The sequence below is a fragment of the Apodemus sylvaticus genome, chromosome 13, assembly GCF_947179515.1.
Source record: "Apodemus sylvaticus chromosome 13, mApoSyl1.1, whole genome shotgun sequence".
Lineage (NCBI taxonomy): Eukaryota > Metazoa > Chordata > Mammalia > Rodentia > Muridae > Apodemus > Apodemus sylvaticus.
In genome coordinates this window covers 68,576,860-68,596,963 of record NC_067484.1, presented here as the reverse complement: position 1 = coordinate 68,596,963, position 20,104 = coordinate 68,576,860, and the positions used below count along the sequence as shown (strand labels likewise).

The window sequence follows — 20,104 nt, the reverse complement described above, 5'->3', positions numbered from 1 at the left end:
CAAATAACATGAACAATCATCTCAAAAGATAGTTGCCTGATGGCCACCAACCATGAAAATGTACAAAACTTCATGAATGGCAGGGAAACGCTAATTAAACTTACCCTATTAATTCACGACACACTCAGTAATGTTCTAAAGATTGAGATGACAACACTGAGTGCTAACAGAGATGTGGAGCACCTGGAACTCTCATGCTTCGACAGTCTTAGTACAACTACACATGAAGACGGCTTATCATTTGGAGAAGTAGTCAAACGATAGAAGGGCAGATTCTCTTGGAATTTAGCCTATTTTATTTATGGTCCAAGTTGAGCTAAATAATGTTATAAAAATTCAATGAGTATACAATTATGACTTGTTCTCCTGGATGTGTGGTATATTTCAAAGCAAACTTAAAAGTGTGATTTTTACATTTTTAATTTTTCTATATATCCATCATGTTTACCTTCTTGAACAAAATAAAATTTAAAACTTACACAAGAAAGTCGATTCATCTACTCAATAGTCTCATAAAAACAAATAATTGCCTTTTAATTTGTTTTAAAATGTATTTAAATGTATTCTTGTCCCCTGAAAAGACTCATGGCTGGTGTGGTGCAGGGTGTGGTCCACAGCTGCAGAACCAACCTGGAGCTCTGGTGGTCCTTGCTGTGAGTGACACTGGACAACCTGAAGCCAAGCCATAATTCCAGAAAACAGGAAAGACATACAAAAGATGGAAGAAGTAGGAAATGTGGCAGAAGCCATAAAGAATAAAAGCAGAGAAGAGCCCAGCCTCAGCTGGGCTTTGAGGGAGGGCAAACTCCATTTTACATCTGAATCCCAAAAATACGGATTTAATGAAGGACATGGTTTTGGGCACCAGTACCAGCCTTTGAGTCTCAATAGACTACAATATCTCATTGATTTAGGTTGAGTTGGTCCAACTCAACATATTGACCTAACCCAGATTATGAATGGGAGAGATGTGACAATCCAAGCACTTAGAAGCAATTATGGGATACAGCTGGTTGAAGAGGGTGCTGATATTTTTCAAGTAAAAGTTAATAATGAGGTGTAGTTTGCCTCAATTGCTACAACTGAAAAAAAAATGGCGGTGTTGTTACTACAGCCTGCATTGGCCCAGGAAGTCTGGAGATTTTGTACAAGCCTGATCCATTCTTTCTGCGGCGACAACACATTCCGAAATGAATGCTCCTACCTGAAGCACTTGTGCCCTATTATTGGCCAACCCTTCCAAGTTTTCCGAAGCAAGACTTAAACTCACCTTGAAGTTTGGCTATGTTCTTCCTGATATCCCAAAAGATGAAGTCTTCGAAATGCTCAGCACTTGGAAGGATCCAAGACAGGTCTTCTTTGGTCTTGCTCCTGTCTGGGTGGTGAATATACCAGATAAGAAGATTCTAAAACATACAGATGAAAGTCTTCTCTTGTATTACAGCTCCTTAACTCCTTCCAGTAAAGAAGACTTATTTCGAGCCAGACAGGGGCTTCTTCTGGGTCTTGAAGCCTCAGGGTTGATACCAGCCATCACTGTGGTCAGATCTCTTGTCCTTTTTCTACTTGGTATTAAATCACAGGCAGCAAACACTGCACAGAGGAGCTGAGCCTTTGCGAGGGGGGGGGCGGCATTTCAAAACTAAGTTCACAGTTTGTATAAATTAAAAGGATACTGAAATGCATCATGTTTAAACGTGGGTTGAAATGGCAAAATGAAATGTAAACAGACATAAGGACACTTGGTGGCGCTGCAGGCTAAGAATATGAAGAATGAGCTCTGCAGACTCACAGGAAGTCATCTCATTAACCTGAAAAGCAGAATTTCCGAAGCTTTGGAGGTGGAGGTAATTGGTTTGGGTTTGTGTGATCATTTGGGAAGAAGGCATCTTCTTAATCAGATTTACTCCAATATCTTCGCTGACACTCAGGAGTGGTCTGTAACCAACCTGAAGAAGCAGTACCTTCTGGGCTGAATCTGAACAATGGAGACAGCGCTAGCAAAAATACCACAGCAAAGGCAAGTCATTTTTCTTACTACATTGTTGCTATTGTGGAAGTCTGGTTCTGAGGCAATTAGATATTCCATGCCAGAAGAAAGGGAGAGTGGCTATTTGGTGGCAAACCTGGCAAAAGATCTGGGGTTCAGGCTTGGAGAACTGGCCACTAGAGCAGCTCAAATCCATTACAAAGGAAACAAAGAGCTCTTGCAGCTGGATGCAGAGACTGGGAATTTGTTCTTGAAGGAAAAATTAGATCGTGAGGCACTGTGTGGGGAGACAGAACCCTGTGTGCTGCACTTCCAGGTCATACTGGAAAACCCTGTGCAGTTCTTCCAAACTGAACTGCATCTAGCAGATATAAATGACAACTCTCCAGAGTTCTCTGACACAAAAATGCTCCTAACAATCCCTGAGAGCGCCCAGCCAGGGACTGTGTTTCCTCTGAAGGCAGCTCAGGACCCTGACATAGGGAGCAACGCTGTTCAGAACTACACAGTCAGTCCCAACCTCCATTTCCACGTCGTTACTCACAGTCGCTCAGATGGCAGGAAATACCCAGAGCTGGTGCTGGACAGAGCCCTGGACAGGGAGGAGCAGCCTGAGCTCACTTTAATCCTCACTGCTCTGGATGGGGGAGCCCCGCCCAGGTCAGGAACCACCACAGTTCACATTGAAGTTGTGGACATCAATGACAATGCCCCCCAGTTTATACAGTCGCTCTATGAGGTGCAGATTCCTGAGAACAGTCTCCTCAATGCCTTAGTCGTCACAGTCTCTGCCAGGGATTTAGATGCTGGGATATATGGCAATGTAGCCTACTCTCTGTTTCAAGGTGGTGAACTAGCTCAACCATTTGTAATAGACAAAATCACAGGAGAAATTCGTCTTAAAGGGGTATTGGATTTTGAGGCAACTCCATATTATAACATGGAAATTGTAGCCACAGACACAGGAGGCTTTTCAGGAAAATGCACTGTGGCTGTGCAGGTGTTGGATGTGAATGACAATCCCCCAGAGTTGACAATAAGGAAGCTCTCAGTCCCTGTCCCAGAAAATTCTGCAGAGACTATGATTGCTGTTTTTAGTGTTTCTGATTCTGATTCCGGGGACAATGGAAGGATGGTGTGTTCTATTCAGAACAATATCCCATTTCTCCTGAAACCCACATATGAGAATTATTACACTTTAGTGACCGAGGGGCCACTTGATAGAGAGAGCAGAGCTGAGTACAACATCACCATCACTGTCTCCGACCTGGGCACACCCAGGCTCACAACCCAGCACACCATAACAGTGCAGGTGTCTGACATCAACGACAATGCCCCTGCCTTCACTCAAACCTCCTACACCCTGTTCGTCCGTGAGAACAACAGCCCCGCCCTGCACATAGGCACCATCAGCGCCACAGACTCAGACTCAGGCTCCAATGCCCACATCACCTACTCACTGCTGCCGCCCCAAGACCCGCAGCTGGACCTCGACTCACTCATCTCCATCAACGCAGACAATGGGCAGCTGTTTGTGCTCAGGGCACTGGACTATGAGGTACTTCAGGCCTTCGAGTTCCACGTGGGCGCTACAGACGGAGGCTCACCCGCGCTCAGCAGCCAGGCTCTTGTGCACGTGGTGGTGCTGGATGACAATGACAATGCGCCCTTCGTGCTCTACCCGATGCAGAACGCCTCTGCACCCTACACGGAGCTGCTGCCCAGGACAGCGGAGCCTGGATACCTGATCACCAAGGTGGTGGCTGTGGACCGCGACTCTGGCCAGAACGCCTGGCTGTCCTTCCAACTGCTCAAGGCCACGGAGCCCGGGCTGTTCAGCGTGTGGGCGCACAATGGCGAGGTGCGCACCACCAGGCTGCTGAGCGAGAGAGATGCTCCAAAACACAAGCTCCTGCTGCTGGTAAAGGACAATGGTGATCCCCTGCGCTCTGCCAGTGTCACTCTTCACGTGCTAGTGGTGGATGGTTTCTCGCAGCCTTACCTGCCATTGGCAGAGGTGGCACGGGATTCCACGCAGGATGATTATGACGTGCTCACGCTATACTTGGTCATTGCCTTGGCATCTGTGTCTTCTCTCTTCCTCCTGTCTGTGCTGCTGTTCGTGGGGGTGAGGCTGTGCAGGAGGGCCAGGGCAGCTTCCTTGGGTGACTACTCTGTGCCTGAGGGACACGTTCCTGGCCACCTGGTGGATGTCAGTAGAGCAGGGACCCTGACCCAGAGTTACCAATATGAGGTGTGTCTTAATGGAGGTACTGGAACAAATGAGTTCAACTTTCTTAAACCATTGTTTCCTATCCTTCCGACCCAGGCTGCTGCTGAAGAAAGAGAAAACGCTGCTGTCCGCAATAGCGTTGAATTCTATTAGAATGTTTATTTTGAAGTGGTGGTCAACTCATTTTTCCTCAACTATCTCTGATGTAGAATTGCACAATGCCATGAATCAACTTCTGAGATATATGTTTAACTTATCCTTTGTTTTGGATCAAACGACTCAGATGTGATCCCACTCTTAGAGAAATTGATTCTACTTCATTGTGTTTGTTTCTATTTCTATACCAGATTAATGCATGCTGCTTTTTTTACAATCATTATAATTTTGCTATGGGGGGAAACTCACATTTGCTGTAACAAATTGTAACTGCTTCCATTGTTAGAGATGCCTTGTTTCGTTTTTGTTATGTTTTTGTTATTTCAGACCGGGTCTTACATTGTAGCCCTGACTGGTCTGAAATGGCTATGTACAGATGGACTTAAAGTTTGTGGCAATCCATCTGCTTTTGTTGCCCTATGCCTGGATTATGAGCATGCATGAGGAGGCTCAGCTGTGGTGAACTGCCTCAATAAAAATCAAATACTAGTTGTATTTCCTGTTTATTCTAGCCACCTTATTTCTTGACTTTCTTTTTGATGCTAAGTTGAAAATGGAAACTGCTGTGCAGCATTCTATTTAACTCATTGTTGGTGGAATAAATATAAATGATGTTGCACATGATATCTGAGAAATCAATAGAATCATTATGGACTTTTTGTTTTATTTTGCTTTGTTTTGTTTGTTTTTCCTGTCTTGATCCCTGTGATCAAAGAAAAATGTTGAGGCTTTAAGTCAAATTATAGCATGACCAAAAAACCCCCTAATGTTCTCCTAAATGTGTTTTCATAAAATAAGATCACGTCATGCCATTAGTACAATGGGAAAATGAAATACTACTAATATTCCAGGTGCCACTCAAATGACCCTTTACAACCACTATTGGCCCAAACATAGCAAGCATGCTGACTTCCAATTCTACAGTCCTGCCTCTTTGAATTTATGTGAATTTCTTGTAGGTTACCAGTTGCTTCTTTCATTCTCCATTGTGTTTATGAAATGTATGCATAATACTGCTTTAATGTTTGTTATTTTATAACTTTTGTCGTAAATTATTATTCTAGTTACATGATCCACACTTTATTACTACATTATTCATTTATCTTAGTGTAAGGTTTGGTTGTTATAGATAATATTAGGAACATTTTTACATATATGTTTTGGTTATATGCATATTTGCATTTGTGAAGAACATTCACTTCTTGGGGGTAGATTTGTATAAGTAAACTTTCAATAGATATTTCCAACTAGATTTCGATATTGGTTGCACACAACTTACAAGGAGCAATATCTGCACATAAAACTTTGCTCACATTCTTGCTAAAACCTTGTATAATTAGCAAGCACTGTGTGTGTGAGTGTGTGAGTGTATGTGTGTGTGTGTGTGTACAGTGTGTGCATGCATGGACCAATGCATTTGCATGGAGGTCAGAAAGCATCTTACAATAGCCTTCCATCTTGATTCAGACAGAGTCCCTTGCTGATTTTCTGCTATGGGCACCAACCTAGCTGGCCCTAGAGCTTCTAGAGATTCTCTTGTGTTTGCCTCCCATCTCCCTAGAGGAGAACTGGGATTTGAACCCGGGTCTTCATGCTTGTGCAGACAAGTGCTTTAACCCATCAAAACATCTTCCCATCTCAAAAGCACTTTCAAACAATTTTAAAAATTCTTTTTAACCAACTTGTTTATGACTAAGAAATACATTTTAAACTATTATCAGCTGAATAGTTAGCATCCCCAGATTTTTTTTGTGTGCAGAGGATAATATTAAGATATTATCTTTCTCATTTAAGTACCAATGTTCTTAAAGGACTTTTCTTTGTCTAGATTGACTTCAACACATGCTGTAAAACAGACAAAATTTGTTTTAACTTTGGGAATACTCTTTAAGCTATATTTGAAGACACCTGGTGACACTGTAGCCATAGAAAGTAAATAAAGTAATTTATAAGATAATATGACATTAAACTGGAATCAGAACTGAGAAGATCCATTGTTAGTCTGACTCTCACTGTGATGGAATGTGTAAGAAAACAAGGAGGGAAGCATTTATTTTGGCTCAAGGTTTCATCTCATCACTGAAGGAAGAGCACCTGTGGAGGTGACCAGAACCTAGAGGAGAAATTGCTTACCTGGTGCTTTTTCTCTGTTTCCTTCTCTGATTCTGACTCTGGCCTAGGGGATGGTGCCTCCCACATGCAGTGTGGGTTTCTTCCCTCTGTTAGTTATCAGTAGAGAACCCTTCACAGACACTGCAGGAAGTAAGCCTGACCAATCTTATCTATACTGCAATCAAACTGACCACAATGACTAACCATAACCCCATTCAAAAGGAACATTTAGAAATGATCTAGAAATGACCAAACCCATCCATAATCTTTGGCATTTGGTTTTACTTCATTAGCTCCATTTGTTATCCACACACTCAAGAAACATGCATACTCAGAAATGCTTTTTCTAGTAAACCCTGGAGAGTTGTGATACTGATAATCTTTTTATTCCATTGAATATAGACATGTGATCTCTAGCTATAAGATGATTTCAGCCATCAGACTTTAAATTTGCTTTGCTAGGAGTTGAAATATTTTTAATATATTCTAATTTCCCATTTTCATTGTCTTGGCTGTTATATGAAGTGAAGTTTGCTTGACTTCAATAAATTTATCTTTAAATAAATACAAAATCCATCAGAAACCAATCATATTCATCATATATTATGTTCTTGTATGGGTACTTACCCATATTTTAAATGATACTTAAAGACACTTTTGAATTTATCAGAAAAGAGCAGGACAGTAACAGAATATAACCATGATATTCAGTCATCAAATTCCATGCTATTTTTTTTAATACAATCCCTTTCACATTATCTGCATTTCTATTTGTCGTTTCTTGAGACACAGTCTTTGTGTAGCCTAAGCTTACTTCAAACTTGCTGTCCTTCTGTCTGAGACTCCCAAGTTCTGGGATTACAGTTGTGCACCACTGTGTGTAGTAGAGGTAGTCATTGAATGGAATTTTCTGCATCATGCCATAGATAGATTACAATAGAATAATATATTTGGACTTCGATCAATCAGCATGAGGATGTTTTATCCACTGAAAAGTTATAATAAAACCCCTGAATCTCTCAAAAACAATGACCAATTCTACTCACCTAGAATGAAGTTAAATCTTAAAGTTCTTATGACAAATATCTATTTCCCCTCATTTCTATTTTAAATGATTCATTTTTTTAGATATTGCTATCATATGTACCTTTTGGTTGAGGTTTTCCTCTCAGCAGGCGAATGGTTACCATTACTGTCCTCATGCGGCCTTGTAACAAAGTAAGTGTTGCTCACGCCACTTAATTTATGAGTCATGTATTTTAGAGAAGTTAATACATAGTTCAACATTTATGTTTCTAACCAACATTCACATTTTCAACAATTTGTTGATGTGTTTATTGAGACAATTAAACAGTGTACATCTTAAACTCATGAATTTATAGAACTCATCGGAGATCAGTTGTGTTGTTAAAGACCCATAGCTGGTTATGGGATGTTGACACAGCCAGAGAGAATAGTTTGTAAATACATAAAAGACTGTGGTGTGGACTCCCCTTAGATCAGCAGGCAGCTGGATTCAAGATATAGAGTGGGCTTGAAAACCAACCTAAAAACAAAACACAAGTATGTACACACAAACAAGTCTCCTCAGAAACACCTCACACACTCAGTTTGGAAACACAGACTCAAAAGTCTTTAGGATGCTCAGACTTGGATAAAAGTATAAAGCTCAGTGTTGATCTGAAGATTTCTCATGAAGTTATTGATTTGAACACTTGGTGGCGGTGTAGGCTAAGAGAATGAGTAAGAACCCTCTAGCGTCCTCAGACTCCGCTTCACCTAGAAGCTGAAGCAAAAATACAGGAACCATTTGCTGCTGCCGCTAAGCATTCCGGAGAAGAGGAGTCACCGGGAATTTGTAAAATCAAATCCACAATTCCACAGCAAAGACTTTCGGGAAAGCTAAAGTTACCTCGGTGGTTAAGAGGTGGAAGGGATTTTTCCTCTGGAATCAGCCGATAGAGATGTCACACACGAAAGTGTGGTGCGAGACAAGGCAAGTGATGATTTTTTTGATTACATCCATGCTTTTGTGGGGGGTGGGTTCAGAATCAATTCAATATACCATACTGGAGGAGATGGAAAGTGGCAGGTTTGTGGCCAACCTGACTAAGGACTTGGGACTAAGGGTGGGAGAACTGGCTGCTCGGGAGGCTAGAGTGGTTTTCAAGGGGAACAGACAGTGTTTGCAGCTTGACCCACAGACCCAGGATTTGGTGCTAAATGAAAACCTGGACCGGGAGGAGCTGTGTGGCTCCACAGAGCCTTGTGTGCTGTCTTTCCGGGTGTTACTAAAAAATCCTTTGCAGTTTTATCAAGCCGAACTGAGAGTTATAGATATAAATGACCACGCCCCAGAGTTCCCTGCCAGAGAAATGCTCCTGAAAATATCAGAAATGACACCACCTGGAAAGATATTCCCTTTGAAAATGGCACAGGACTTAGACGCTGGCAGCCACAGCATTCAAAGCTACACTGTCAGTGAGAATCCTCACTTCCACGTGCTCACTCGCAATCGCAGCGATGGCAAGAAGTTCCCTGAGCTAGTGTTGGACAAGGCATTGGACCGTGAGAAACAAGACCAGCTCAGACTAAAGCTCACTGCGGTGGATGGTGGGTCTCCGCCTAGGTCAGGGACCACAGAGATTCAAATATTAGTCTTAGATATAAATGACAACTCGCCGGAATTTGCTCAGGAGCTCTATGAGGTGCAAGTCCCTGAGAACAGCCCCGTTGGCTCACTGCTTATGACCGTCTCAGCAAGAGATTTAGATACAGGATCCTTCGGGGAAGTGTCTTATGGACTGTCTCAAGATGATGACGTTAAGGAGCCTTTTGAAATAAACACAAAGACAGGAGAAATTCGACTGAAAAGCACGTTGGATTTTGAAGCATTTCAGTTTTACCATGTGGATGTTGAGGCCCAAGATGGTGGTGGACTAACTGGAAAATGCTCTTTAGTGGTCCAAGTATTGGACATGAATGATAATGCTCCAGAAGTGATCCTATCCTCACTCAACAGCCCCATCCCTGAAAATTTGCCAGGTATCATAGTGGCAGTATTCAGCGTTTCAGATGCAGACTCTGGAAGTAACCAACAGGTTATGTGTTCCATAGATGACAATCTTCCATTTCTTCTAAGACCGTCTATGGAGAATTTCTATACTCTGGAAACAGATGGGGCACTAGACAGAGAGAGCAGAACTGAATACAATATCACCATCACTGTCTCCGACATGGGCACACCCAGGCTCACAACCCAGCACACCATAACGGTACAGGTGTCTGACATCAATGACAATGCCCCTGCCTTCACGCAAACCTCCTACACCCTGTTCGTCCATGAGAACAACAGCCCCGCCCTGCACATAGGCACCATCAGTGCCACAGACTCAGACTCAGGCTCCAATGCCCACATCACCTACTGGCTGCGCCCACCTCATGACCCGCGGCTGGCCCTCGACTCGCTCATCTCCATCAACGCAGACAACGGGCAGCTGTTTGTGCTCAGGGCACTGGACTATGAGGCCCTGAAGGCCTTCGAGTTCCGCGTGGACGCCACAGATGGAGGCTCACCCGCGCTCAGCAGCCAGGCTCTGGTGCGGGTGGTGGTGATGGATGACAACGACAATGCGCCCTTCGTGCTCTACCCGATGCAGAACGCCTCTGCACCTTGCACTGAGCTGCTGCCCAGAGCAGCGGAGCCTGGCTACCTGGTCACCAAGGTGGTGGCTGTGGATCGCGACTCTGGCCAGAATGCCTGGCTGTCCTTCCAGCTGCTCAAGGCCACGGAGCCCGGGCTGTTCAGCGTGTGGGCGCACAATGGCGAGGTGCGCACCACCAGGCTGCTGAGCGAGCGCGATGTGCCCAAGCACAGGCTGGTGCTGCTGGTCAAGGACAATGGCGACCCTCCGCGCTCTGCCAGCGTCACTCTGCACGTGCTCCTGGTGGATGGCTTCTCTCAGCCCTACCTGCCTCTGCCAGAGGCGGCGCAGGACTCCGTAGAAGATGTTGAAGGTGCGCTCACGCTATACCTGGTTATCGCCTTAGCATCTGTGTCTTCGCTCTTCCTCTTGTCTGTCGTGCTGTTCGTGGGCGTGAGACTGTGCAGAAGGGCCAGGGCAGCTTCTCTGAGTGGCTACGCTGTGCCTGAGGGACACTTTCCTGGCCATCTGGTTGATGTCAGCAGCACTGGGACTCTTTCCCAGAGCTACCAGTATGAGGTGTGTCTGAGGGGAGACACTGGGACTGGTGAGTTCAAATTGCGAAAGGCAATTAACCCCCACTTTCCTTCTGTGCAATCTGAGAGGAACACAGAGGAAAGTCCTACTCTTCGGAATAGCTTCCTATTCATCTAAATACTTTAGTGTACTGGTAAATTCTGTTTACGCTTAGAAATATCTTTTCACCTATATCTGCATGCTAGCGATGTTCACTGTCAGAAGCTTACGCTCTCACTTTTTATAACAGTGCCTGGAAATGGAATCCAGTGTCATATGCATGCTAGGCAAATTAAACCGCTGAGCTAAATCACTTCTCCTTTCTTTTTCTTTTGTTTTTTTTTGTTTGTTTGTTTGTTTTGTTTTGTTTTGTTTTTCAGAGACAGGGATTTTCTTTTTTCTTTCTCTTGTTTATTTATCTAGATTCTGAATGTTGCCCCCCTTCCTGGTACACCCTCCAAGAGTTCTTCACCGCACCGCCCCTTTCTCTTGCCTCTGAGAGGGTGCTCCCCCACCCACCCACCCCCTCATTTACCCACCCACCTCCCCCTCACATTCCTCTCACATCCCTCTTTCCTGGGGGCATCAAGGAAGATAGTTTTTTTTTTTTTCAGTGTAACCCTGGCTGTCCTGGAACTCACTCTATAGACCAGGCTGGCTTCGAACTCAGAGAGATCCACTGCCTCTGTCTTCTGAGTGGCGGAAGTGAAAGCATGCTCCACCACAGGCTCACTGTGTAGCCTGGGATAGTCTGAACCTCGCTTAAACTGACCTGGCCGGCTTGGAACTCAGAGAGACCCACCTGCATCTGTCGCCTTAGTACTGTGACTAAAGGCTTTTGCCATCATGCTTGGCCTGGCCTCTCTCATTGCTATAATTCTTGAAATTACACTTTTTAGAAAGACAGTTTCTGGAGATTCCACTAGTTCCTCTATTATGCTTCATAGTTTGTTTTGTACTTAATGGTACTAACCTGTATTTGACAAGTTATATAAAATATTTTAATAAACTATGAAATCAAACAATTTGAGATTTCATTTTAAACAAGTGATTAATTTAGCTCTTAGTTTGTACAAATTTTTAAATGTGAATACTTGATATTACTGAATTTTGAAAATTTAGTCTCATTTTGGGATAACTGGTTATCAGGTGGGTCTCTAAATAAAAATGTAAGGAATTCTAAATGCTAAGACACATACCTTATGTATGCTTAATTAGGAATGACCGTGCCTTTTAATAATCAACACATATTTCTTAAATGTAGATTTTACTGAACTGCCAATTCATTAAATTATCATTTGTGAGCATTGTGTAAGAAGAGTATGGTCTTTTAGCATCAAGTTTTACAAAAGTTGAATAAACCTTTGCTTAATGTTACTAACTGTCCAGCAGTCCTTTCTTGAAACAAAAGTTCTACAAAGAAATGCTAACATTCTCTCTACAACAATGTGTCTTTGCCAATGAATGAAGTTTTTAATTTTTATCTTATTTTAATTACAAATATATGAAACTTTAAACATTATCACTTACTAAGTTTATCTTCTTTCCTCCATACAGAAAATATCTTTCTGCTCATTCTAAATTTTATTGCTGAGAATAAAATCCAGGAGGAGTACAGTTTATCTTTTTCTGTGTGTGTAACAGTTTGGGAGTTCAGTGTTATTGTGTTCATGTATATAAATCCAAATCATCCTTTCCAAACTTCTCCCTCTGCTTTCTCAAGTATCTGTATTTTCTCCTCTAATGTTTACGAACAACATGTGTTAACTACAAAGCCATTTCTATTCATAGTCTTGCTTTGTAGGTTATTGTTGCCATATTGTATAAAATGCTCTTTTCAAATATCTCTCCTAGAAAATCAAATTGTATTAAGGTGGTGTGTGGATATTTTACCTTTAACCTTAATCAAAGTGGACTAGGAAGCATTTACTCTTTGGAATTCTGGGATACTTGTCCCTCAAATGGCACCTTTTTTTCTTGGGGGCATTTGCTTCTTTCACTCCAACAATACAGCTCCAGTTGGAACTTCAGAGTTTTTCAGTTATACAATTTCCACAGCCCAGACGTTGCACACCTCCTGGTCCCCTACCTATTGCTCACAGGACAAACCCCTTCCTGAGAAGGATCAATTTTACATTGACCTCATTATCTTCTTTGTATTTGAGAAACCACAGTTGAACTCTGAGTCAGAACTGACTACTTGCAAATCGAGTGACCATCTCCAGTCAAAGTTATTGGTCATCACATATAGTGCACGAATGAAGGATGGTGCCAAAGAATGTATACCCCAGAGACTGAAACAAACAAACAAACAAACAAACAAACAAACAAACAAACTATAACAAAAATCCCCCTTTAGTTGTCCTTCAGGAGTTTCAGGCACATTGACATTTGAAATTGAAATTGTACATTTTTTTAAAAAAATATTCATTTAAAACAGAAAGAAATTAGTAATTTTTATGATAAAATGAAAGCTTTTCTTAGAGCAAGAAATTTTGTTTGTTCCTTCATGGTGTTATGGTCAAAAACTAAATGATTACTTGTACAGATAAATTAGTTTTAAATGAATGATTGTCTCTGCAGAGACAGAGCTTTGTGGAAGAGTTTGTTCCATCGTGAGAAAGGTGTACATTTCTCTCACACAGCTTAGCTACCTCGAGGCTGCCACGTGAGACTCGGGGGAAAGGAAAGGAGCAAATAGAACACTTAATCTAAAAGGTGGACCACACATTTTAGCCTTTACTTTGAAACAAAAATGATCTGAAGTTGTAAAGCAGAACGCTTGGTGGCGCTGCAGGCTAAGAAAACTAAAACTTGGCGACTTCGTGACTGTAAAACCAGAGCCATTTCTTGCTGCTGAGAAAGGAAACGTTTTACATTTCTGCCGATCGATCCTTTCGGGGAGGTAGATAAGTCGCGTCCAGCATCATTAGCAAGAAAAGAAGCTCAAATTCACATAGCCAAGATTCCTGAGCTGTTCACAAAGCAGTTCTTGGGCGATTAACTGCTGAATCTTTTGGAGCAGAGGGACGATGGAGACATCACTTCACAAGGCACCAGAGAAAAGGCAAGTGACCGCCATTATCTTTCTGTTACTGCTATGGGAGGCAGGTAGTGCAACCGTTAAGTATTCTGTTCTAGAGGAGACAGACAGGGGCTCTTTGGTGGGGAACCTAGCAAAAGATTTAGGGCTGAGTTTAAGGGAGTTGGTCTTCAGGGGCGCCCAGATTCTTTCCAAAGGGAACAAACAGCTCCTGCAGCTGGAGCAGAAGAGTGGAAATTTGCTCCTGAAAGAAAAATTGGATCGAGAGGAGTTATGTGGGAGCACCAACCCGTGTATCCTACATTTCCAGGTGTTACTAAAAAACCCAGTGCAATTTATTCAAGGGGAAATAGAGCTTCAAGATGTAAATGATCACGCCCCAGAATTCATGGAAGATGAAATTCTCCTTAAAATCCTGGAGAGCAGCCATCCAGGTGCTGTGTTTCCGTTGAAAATAGCTCAAGATTTGGATGTAGGAAGCAACACGGTTCAGAACTATACAATCAGCACCAACCCCCATTTCCACCTTCTCACCCGAAATCACAGCGATGGCAGGAAATATCCAGAGCTGGTGCTAGACAAAGCACTGGACCGGGAGGAACAGGCACAGATTAGATTAACACTCACAGCTCTGGACAGTGGGTCACCTCCCAAAACTGGGACTACCCAGGTTGTCATTGTGGTCCTGGACATTAATGACAATGCCCCTGAATTTGCCCAAGGGCTCTATGAGGTACAGGTTCAAGAGAACAGTCCTGTGGGTTCCCTTGTCATCACTGTATCCGCAAGAGATTTAGATGCTGGGACACACGGAGAACTCTCCTATTCACTTTTTCAATCTTCAAATCAAGTTCTTCGGGCTTTTGAAATAAATATCATCACTGGAGAAATTAGAGTAAGAAAACTGTTGGACTTTGAGGAAATTCAGTCTTACCGCATGGAAATCGAGGCCACTGATGGGGGAGGCCTTTCAGGAAAATGCACAGTAGTAATAAATGTGACGGATATAAATGACAACGCTCCTGAACTCATCATGTCATTACTCATCAGCGATATTCCAGAAAACTCCCCTGAAACTGTGGTCGCGGTTTTTGGAATTTCAGATCCAGACTCTGGAGACAATGGGAAAATGGTGTGCTCCATCCAAGACCATCTTCCCTTCCTCTTGAAACCTAATGAAGAAAACTTCTACACGTTGGTAACTGAAAGAGCACTGGACAGAGAGAGCAAAGCTAAATACAACATCACCATCACTGTCTCAGACCTGGGCACACCCAGGCTCACAACCCAGCACACCATAACAGTGCAGGTGTCTGACATCAACGACAACGCCCCCACCTTCACCCAAACCTCCTACACCCTGTTCATCCACGAGAACAACAGCCCCGCCCTGCACATAGGCACCATGAGTGCCACAGACTCAGACTCAGGTTCCAATGCCCACATCACCTACTCACTGCTGACACCCCAAGACCCACAGCTGGACCTCGACTCGCTCATCTCCATCAATGCAGACAATGGGCAGCTGTTCGCTCTCAGGGCGATGGACTACGAGGCCCTGCAGGCCTTCGAGTTCCATGTGGGCGCCACAGACGGAGGCTCTCCTGTGCTCAGCAGCCAGGCTCTAGTGCACGTGGTGGTGCTGGACGACAATGACAATGCGCCCTTCGTGCTCTACCCGATGCAGAACGCCTCTGCACCCTGCACTGAGCTGCTGCCCAGGGCGGCGGAACCTGGATACCTGATCACCAAGGTGGTGGCTGTGGACCGCGACTCTGGCCAGAATGCCTGGCTGTCCTTCCAGCTGCTCAAGGCCACGGAGCCCGGGCTGTTCAGCGTGTGGGCGCACAATGGCGAGGTGCGCACCACCAGGCTGCTGAGTGAGCGCGATGTGCCCAAGCACAGGCTGGTGCTGCTGGTCAAGGACAATGGCGACCCTCCGCGCTCTGCCAGTGTCACTCTGCACGTGGTGCTCGTGGATGGCTTCTCTCAGCCCTACCTGCCTCTGCCAGAGGTGGCGCGCAATCCTGCGCACGATGAGGACGCCCTAACACTCTACTTGGTCGTTGCCTTGGCATCTGTGTCTTCTCTCTTCCTCCTGTCTGTGCTGCTGTTTGTGGGAGTGAGGCTGTGCAGGAGGGCCAGGGCGGCCTTGCTGGGTGGCTGCTCGGTGCCTGAGGGACACTTTCCTGGCCACCTGGTGGATGTCAGTGGTGCTGGGACCCTGTCCCAGAGCTACCAATATGAGGTGTGTCTGACAGGAGGGACTGGAACAAATGAGTTTAAATTTCTTAAACCAGTACTCCCCAACTTCTTGAATGAAGGAGGTTACAGGAACACGGAGGAGAATTCCAATTTTAGGGATTGTCTGGGGTTTAGCTAAAATCACACTTTGACCTCATGTGACAAATATTCACTGATGCGTATGCATTCCCCAACTGTTCCTTCATGGAAAGAAGTCAGTACTAGCATGATATAGATAGTCATATTTGTAGCTGTTTCCATTTGTCAAATATTCCTTGCAATTTTTTTCTAACTATCTTCCCCTCAAGCATACAATATAGCTGCAAAACATTCTTTTGGGTCATTTTTTCATCACTTAAAAAAAGGTTTAAAAGTTAAGAGATATTTTCAAGTTCCTGGTTTCTGAGCATAAGCATTGATTTCTTGTAATCAAAGAATTCCTGTCTCAAAAGTTCTTGTTATTGCTAGGATGAATTTAACGCTATTGTAAATGATGGCTTTCTGTTTTAAAAATAATTTTCAATCATTCATCCATTCTTTTGTGAGCTTCTAAATCCTATGATTCTGTTGCCTAGTCCCAAGAGCCCTTTCAAAATAGGTCAAAGTTAATTAAACTATCTTTGAACATTCTGGAAAAACTCCGTCTGTTATATCAAAAAGTGGTGGACTTATTAGTGCACTTGGGACTAGTTTTTCATGAATGGCTTTGGTATGTAAACAGTGATTCTCATTCTTTTAACATGGTGTATATACTCCACATGATTAATACATACACAGTAAACACAAAGACGTATTAGTATGCTTTCACAAGAAATTTGTCATTAAGTCAACATTTCTCTAAAATACATCTACTGGAGCTTGAGGTGTAGCTAAATGGAAAAACATGCGTTCAGCATGCATCCAATGCCCAGAACCGAATGGGAAAAAATAAGTAAGTTCTTCACATGAAAATAAATAATATTTTAATTAACAAATGAGATCAACTCTCAAAAAGTAAATTATTATAAACTTAAAACATCTAATTAAACCTATCAGGGGATGGAAAGATGACCTTGTGCTTAAGAGGAAATATTCTTCTAAGGACCCCAGTTTAGTTCCCAGCACCAATGTCTGGTGGCTCACAAATGGACTTTAATTCTAGCTTCAGGGAGATCCATTGCCCTCCAATAAAGCCAATATTAATATAAATTAAATTATAATTTAAATTGTTGGTGAAACTCAGTAGCCATTTGGACTTTGGCTCTTTCTTGAATAATAAGTTCTAAGTAACTGATGCCTATTATTGGCCTGTTATGTTCTTCAAAATGTATCTAGGCTATAAAATTAGTTGCCAAATGCCTGTTCATCATATTATCTCACTATCCTTTGTATTTTTATGGTGTTGGTTTCAATGTCTCCCTTTTCATCTCTGATTTTTTTTAATCTCCACTCGCTTCTGGCATGTAACGAGATGCACCAGTTGTCCCTCTTTGAAGCCCCGGTCATCATTACATCTTTAAACCTCTTCTCTTCTCTGTTCGTCTCCCATATCAGATATTTTTGACACCAATTATTATATTAGTATTTCCATGATAGTTTCTCCATTCATCTATAGTTGGCTGAACTTTAGCCTTACATAGTTTATTTCAATAAATATTCATGTATACTGATGTAATGTTCATGAATTCTTTTCTGTTTGCTGAATTGTTACCTATGTTCTTGAACAGTATAGATTAGGTGAATTATTAAGCCCAGATTGCCTTCCCTCACAACATTCCTCAGTTACATTATATGTAAAATGTTTCTCAGAGGTCTGGAGCCTCTGTTCTTGACTTACAGGTAACTTTCTCTTTTTCTATAATGAAGATAAAACTAACTGAGGAAGTACCTTGACACTCAGTACATCCCCATGATTGAATATCTTCCTGTTAAAGTTAGTATCATCTGTCATTGAGGCAAGATCTAGACTCAGGATACAAGCCTTCTGGTACACCTGTAAGGTACTATATATGTCACATAGGTCAAGCAAGCCTTTGAGCACTCCTGTTGGGAGAGTAACTTCTTGGTTATCTTGGTATAGATTGGTTTTCCAAGATAGGGTTTCTCTGTGTAGCACTGGCTCTCCTGGAACTTTCAGAGCTCTGCCTGCCCCTGCCTCCTGAGTGCTGGGATTAAAAGTGTGCACCACCACCACTGGGCTGGAAGATTATCTTGCTTGCATTAATTGAGCTAGGAAGACTGCCCACTTGGATACCACGATTCTGTTCCTGGGATCCTGGATTGGATAAATGGGAAAACAAGAGCTGAACTTCAGTGTTTTTTTTTTCATTTTGAAAATTTGGATGCTTCCTAACTGTGAATATCATAAAACCAGCAGCTTCAAACTCCCTCCTGCCTGCCCTGCCATGATGGACAACAGCCTGGAACCGTGAGCCTGAATAAACGCTTTCTCCCCTAAAGTTGCTTTTGTCAAGGAAGTCTATCACAGCAACAAAAAAGCAACTAAGAGGCTTCATTCCCTGGGGATTTTCTTTTACAGTTTGTATTCATTCATTCTTGGGGCTGGCACTTCACTCACTGACCATCTCCTCAACCTCAATCATTTATTTTTATGAGTATGTGTTACCTGTATGTGCATAGCGTATGTGCAGAGCTCATGAAGACCAGAAGGAGCCTTGAACTCCGTGGAATTGGAGTTACATGTGTTTGTTTGTGAGTCATCTAATGGGAGTGCTTGGAAGTAAATCTGAATCGTCTTCAAGAGAACAAAAGCTGAGCATCATCCCAGCAGCCTAGGATTGCTGACACTATTGCTGTTTGGGAACTGAGGATATCCTTTCAACATGACCCATGCAGATAGTTTTCAAGTATTCCATTTATATGGTAAGTATAATTTTTTGGCAATTTGCCTGATATTTACATTGTCTAATGTTAGTGTGCTGGGGGAGGGCTATTTTATTTTCTTATAATTCGTGCTGTCATTGTTTCTTTGTATGACATGTGTGGTTACTTACTTTTTATCAGATGTATTTGTGGTGTGTCTACAAACAGGTTTAATGTTCCGTCCTTCACACTGGGTTTTCACTTGTTTCATCTAGGATACTAAAAAGAGTATCAATAGGGAATCACCACCAGTAATTTCACCACAAAGCTTATGACTGGAGAATTCTTACATCTCACCTATACACATTCAAACATGTACATATGAGGACCAATCTGTAACTACAACTTTTCCTTTTATTCTTTCTTGACTTTTGTATGATCTTGACAAATCAAATCTCCCTTCTGTATCCTTCTGTAGAACTTTTCCTTTGATGAGCTTAGAAAAATGTGTTCTCTACATATAAACTAGTTAATACTGGTATCTTAATTACATTTTATAACTTATTTTGTGTACATAACAAAATTTAAACATATGTATTACATATGTGTGTTGATGGCACAGGACAACTTGAAGGAGTCAGCTCTCTGCATCCACCATGTGGTTCCTGGGATTTGAACTCAGGTTGTCAGCCCTTGTGACAGGCACCTTTGATGGATAAAGCATTTTGCCAGACCTATGTTTAGTTTACATATCTTAGTGAACTTAAAATTACAGTACAAGTTTAGAGTAGTATCTTCACTTGGGAGTAAGATGTAAGAGGATCAAGAGTTCAAGTCCATTATAAGCTACACAGCACATCTGAGTCAGTCTGGGCTATAAAAGACCTTGTCTCCAAAAAGTTCCCTAATAAAATGACTTACAAATATATCGCTTTTCATAAAATATTCACTTACTATTTATAATATTTCATATTTGCTTTGTTAATATTGCAATAATATAACTTAGAATGTGTAAGCCAATTTTCTTTATTAAAATATATAATCAATCTTGGTAGCATATACTGATAATCCATACACATGGGAGGCTGAGACAAAGTTCACCAGAAGAACTGGACAATCATATGTAAAAATAATTATCCTGAACTGGTTTCTAATGCTCATGAGGTCCTAGTTCTCAATGCATGGCATAGTACAGAAACCAAGGAGGTGATACTGCAGCTCTTAGCAAGAATATCCTGTACAATGTCCTCTTCTGCCTCCTCAGATCATCCCCAGACACTGGTGGCTACACAAAAACACTGACT

At 42.4% G+C, this 20,104-nt stretch overlaps 4 protein-coding genes and 1 pseudogene across 11 annotated transcripts in view; all 5 read left to right on the top strand.

Annotated features, from left to right (window-relative positions):
• Positions 1–20,104, top strand: part of LOC127663795 (protocadherin beta-8) — a 119,971-nt gene that overhangs the window by 75,249 nt on the left and 24,618 nt on the right. The gene's annotated exons all lie outside the window — the stretch shown is intronic.
• LOC127664099 (39S ribosomal protein L15, mitochondrial-like) lies at positions 586–1,610 on the top strand (annotated as a pseudogene).
• Positions 1,835–4,901, top strand: LOC127663807 (protocadherin-3). The gene has a single exon (XM_052155549.1). It carries the CDS (start codon positions 1,986–1,988, stop codon positions 4,374–4,376), a length of 2,391 nt encoding a protein of 796 aa, XP_052011509.1. The 5' UTR covers positions 1,835–1,985; the 3' UTR covers positions 4,377–4,901.
• On the top strand, positions 8,070–11,681 carry LOC127663806 (protocadherin beta-6-like). Its single transcript, XM_052155548.1, has one exon. The coding sequence runs from the start codon at positions 8,456–8,458 to the stop codon at positions 10,847–10,849; it is 2,394 nt and encodes a 797-aa protein (XP_052011508.1). The 5' UTR covers positions 8,070–8,455; the 3' UTR covers positions 10,850–11,681.
• On the top strand, positions 13,582–17,574 carry LOC127663805 (protocadherin beta-14). The gene has a single exon (XM_052155547.1). The coding sequence runs from the start codon at positions 13,744–13,746 to the stop codon at positions 16,135–16,137; it is 2,394 nt and encodes a 797-aa protein (XP_052011507.1). The 5' UTR covers positions 13,582–13,743; the 3' UTR covers positions 16,138–17,574.

Excerpts from the sequence above, each read along its gene's own strand:
- LOC127663806 (XM_052155548.1), top strand. The coding sequence starts at position 8,456 with ATGTCACACACGAAAGTGTGGTGCGAGACAAGGCAAGTGATGATTTTT.
- LOC127663805 (XM_052155547.1), top strand. The coding sequence starts at position 13,744 with ATGGAGACATCACTTCACAAGGCACCAGAGAAAAGGCAAGTGACCGCC.
- LOC127663807 (XM_052155549.1), top strand. The coding sequence starts at position 1,986 with ATGGAGACAGCGCTAGCAAAAATACCACAGCAAAGGCAAGTCATTTTT.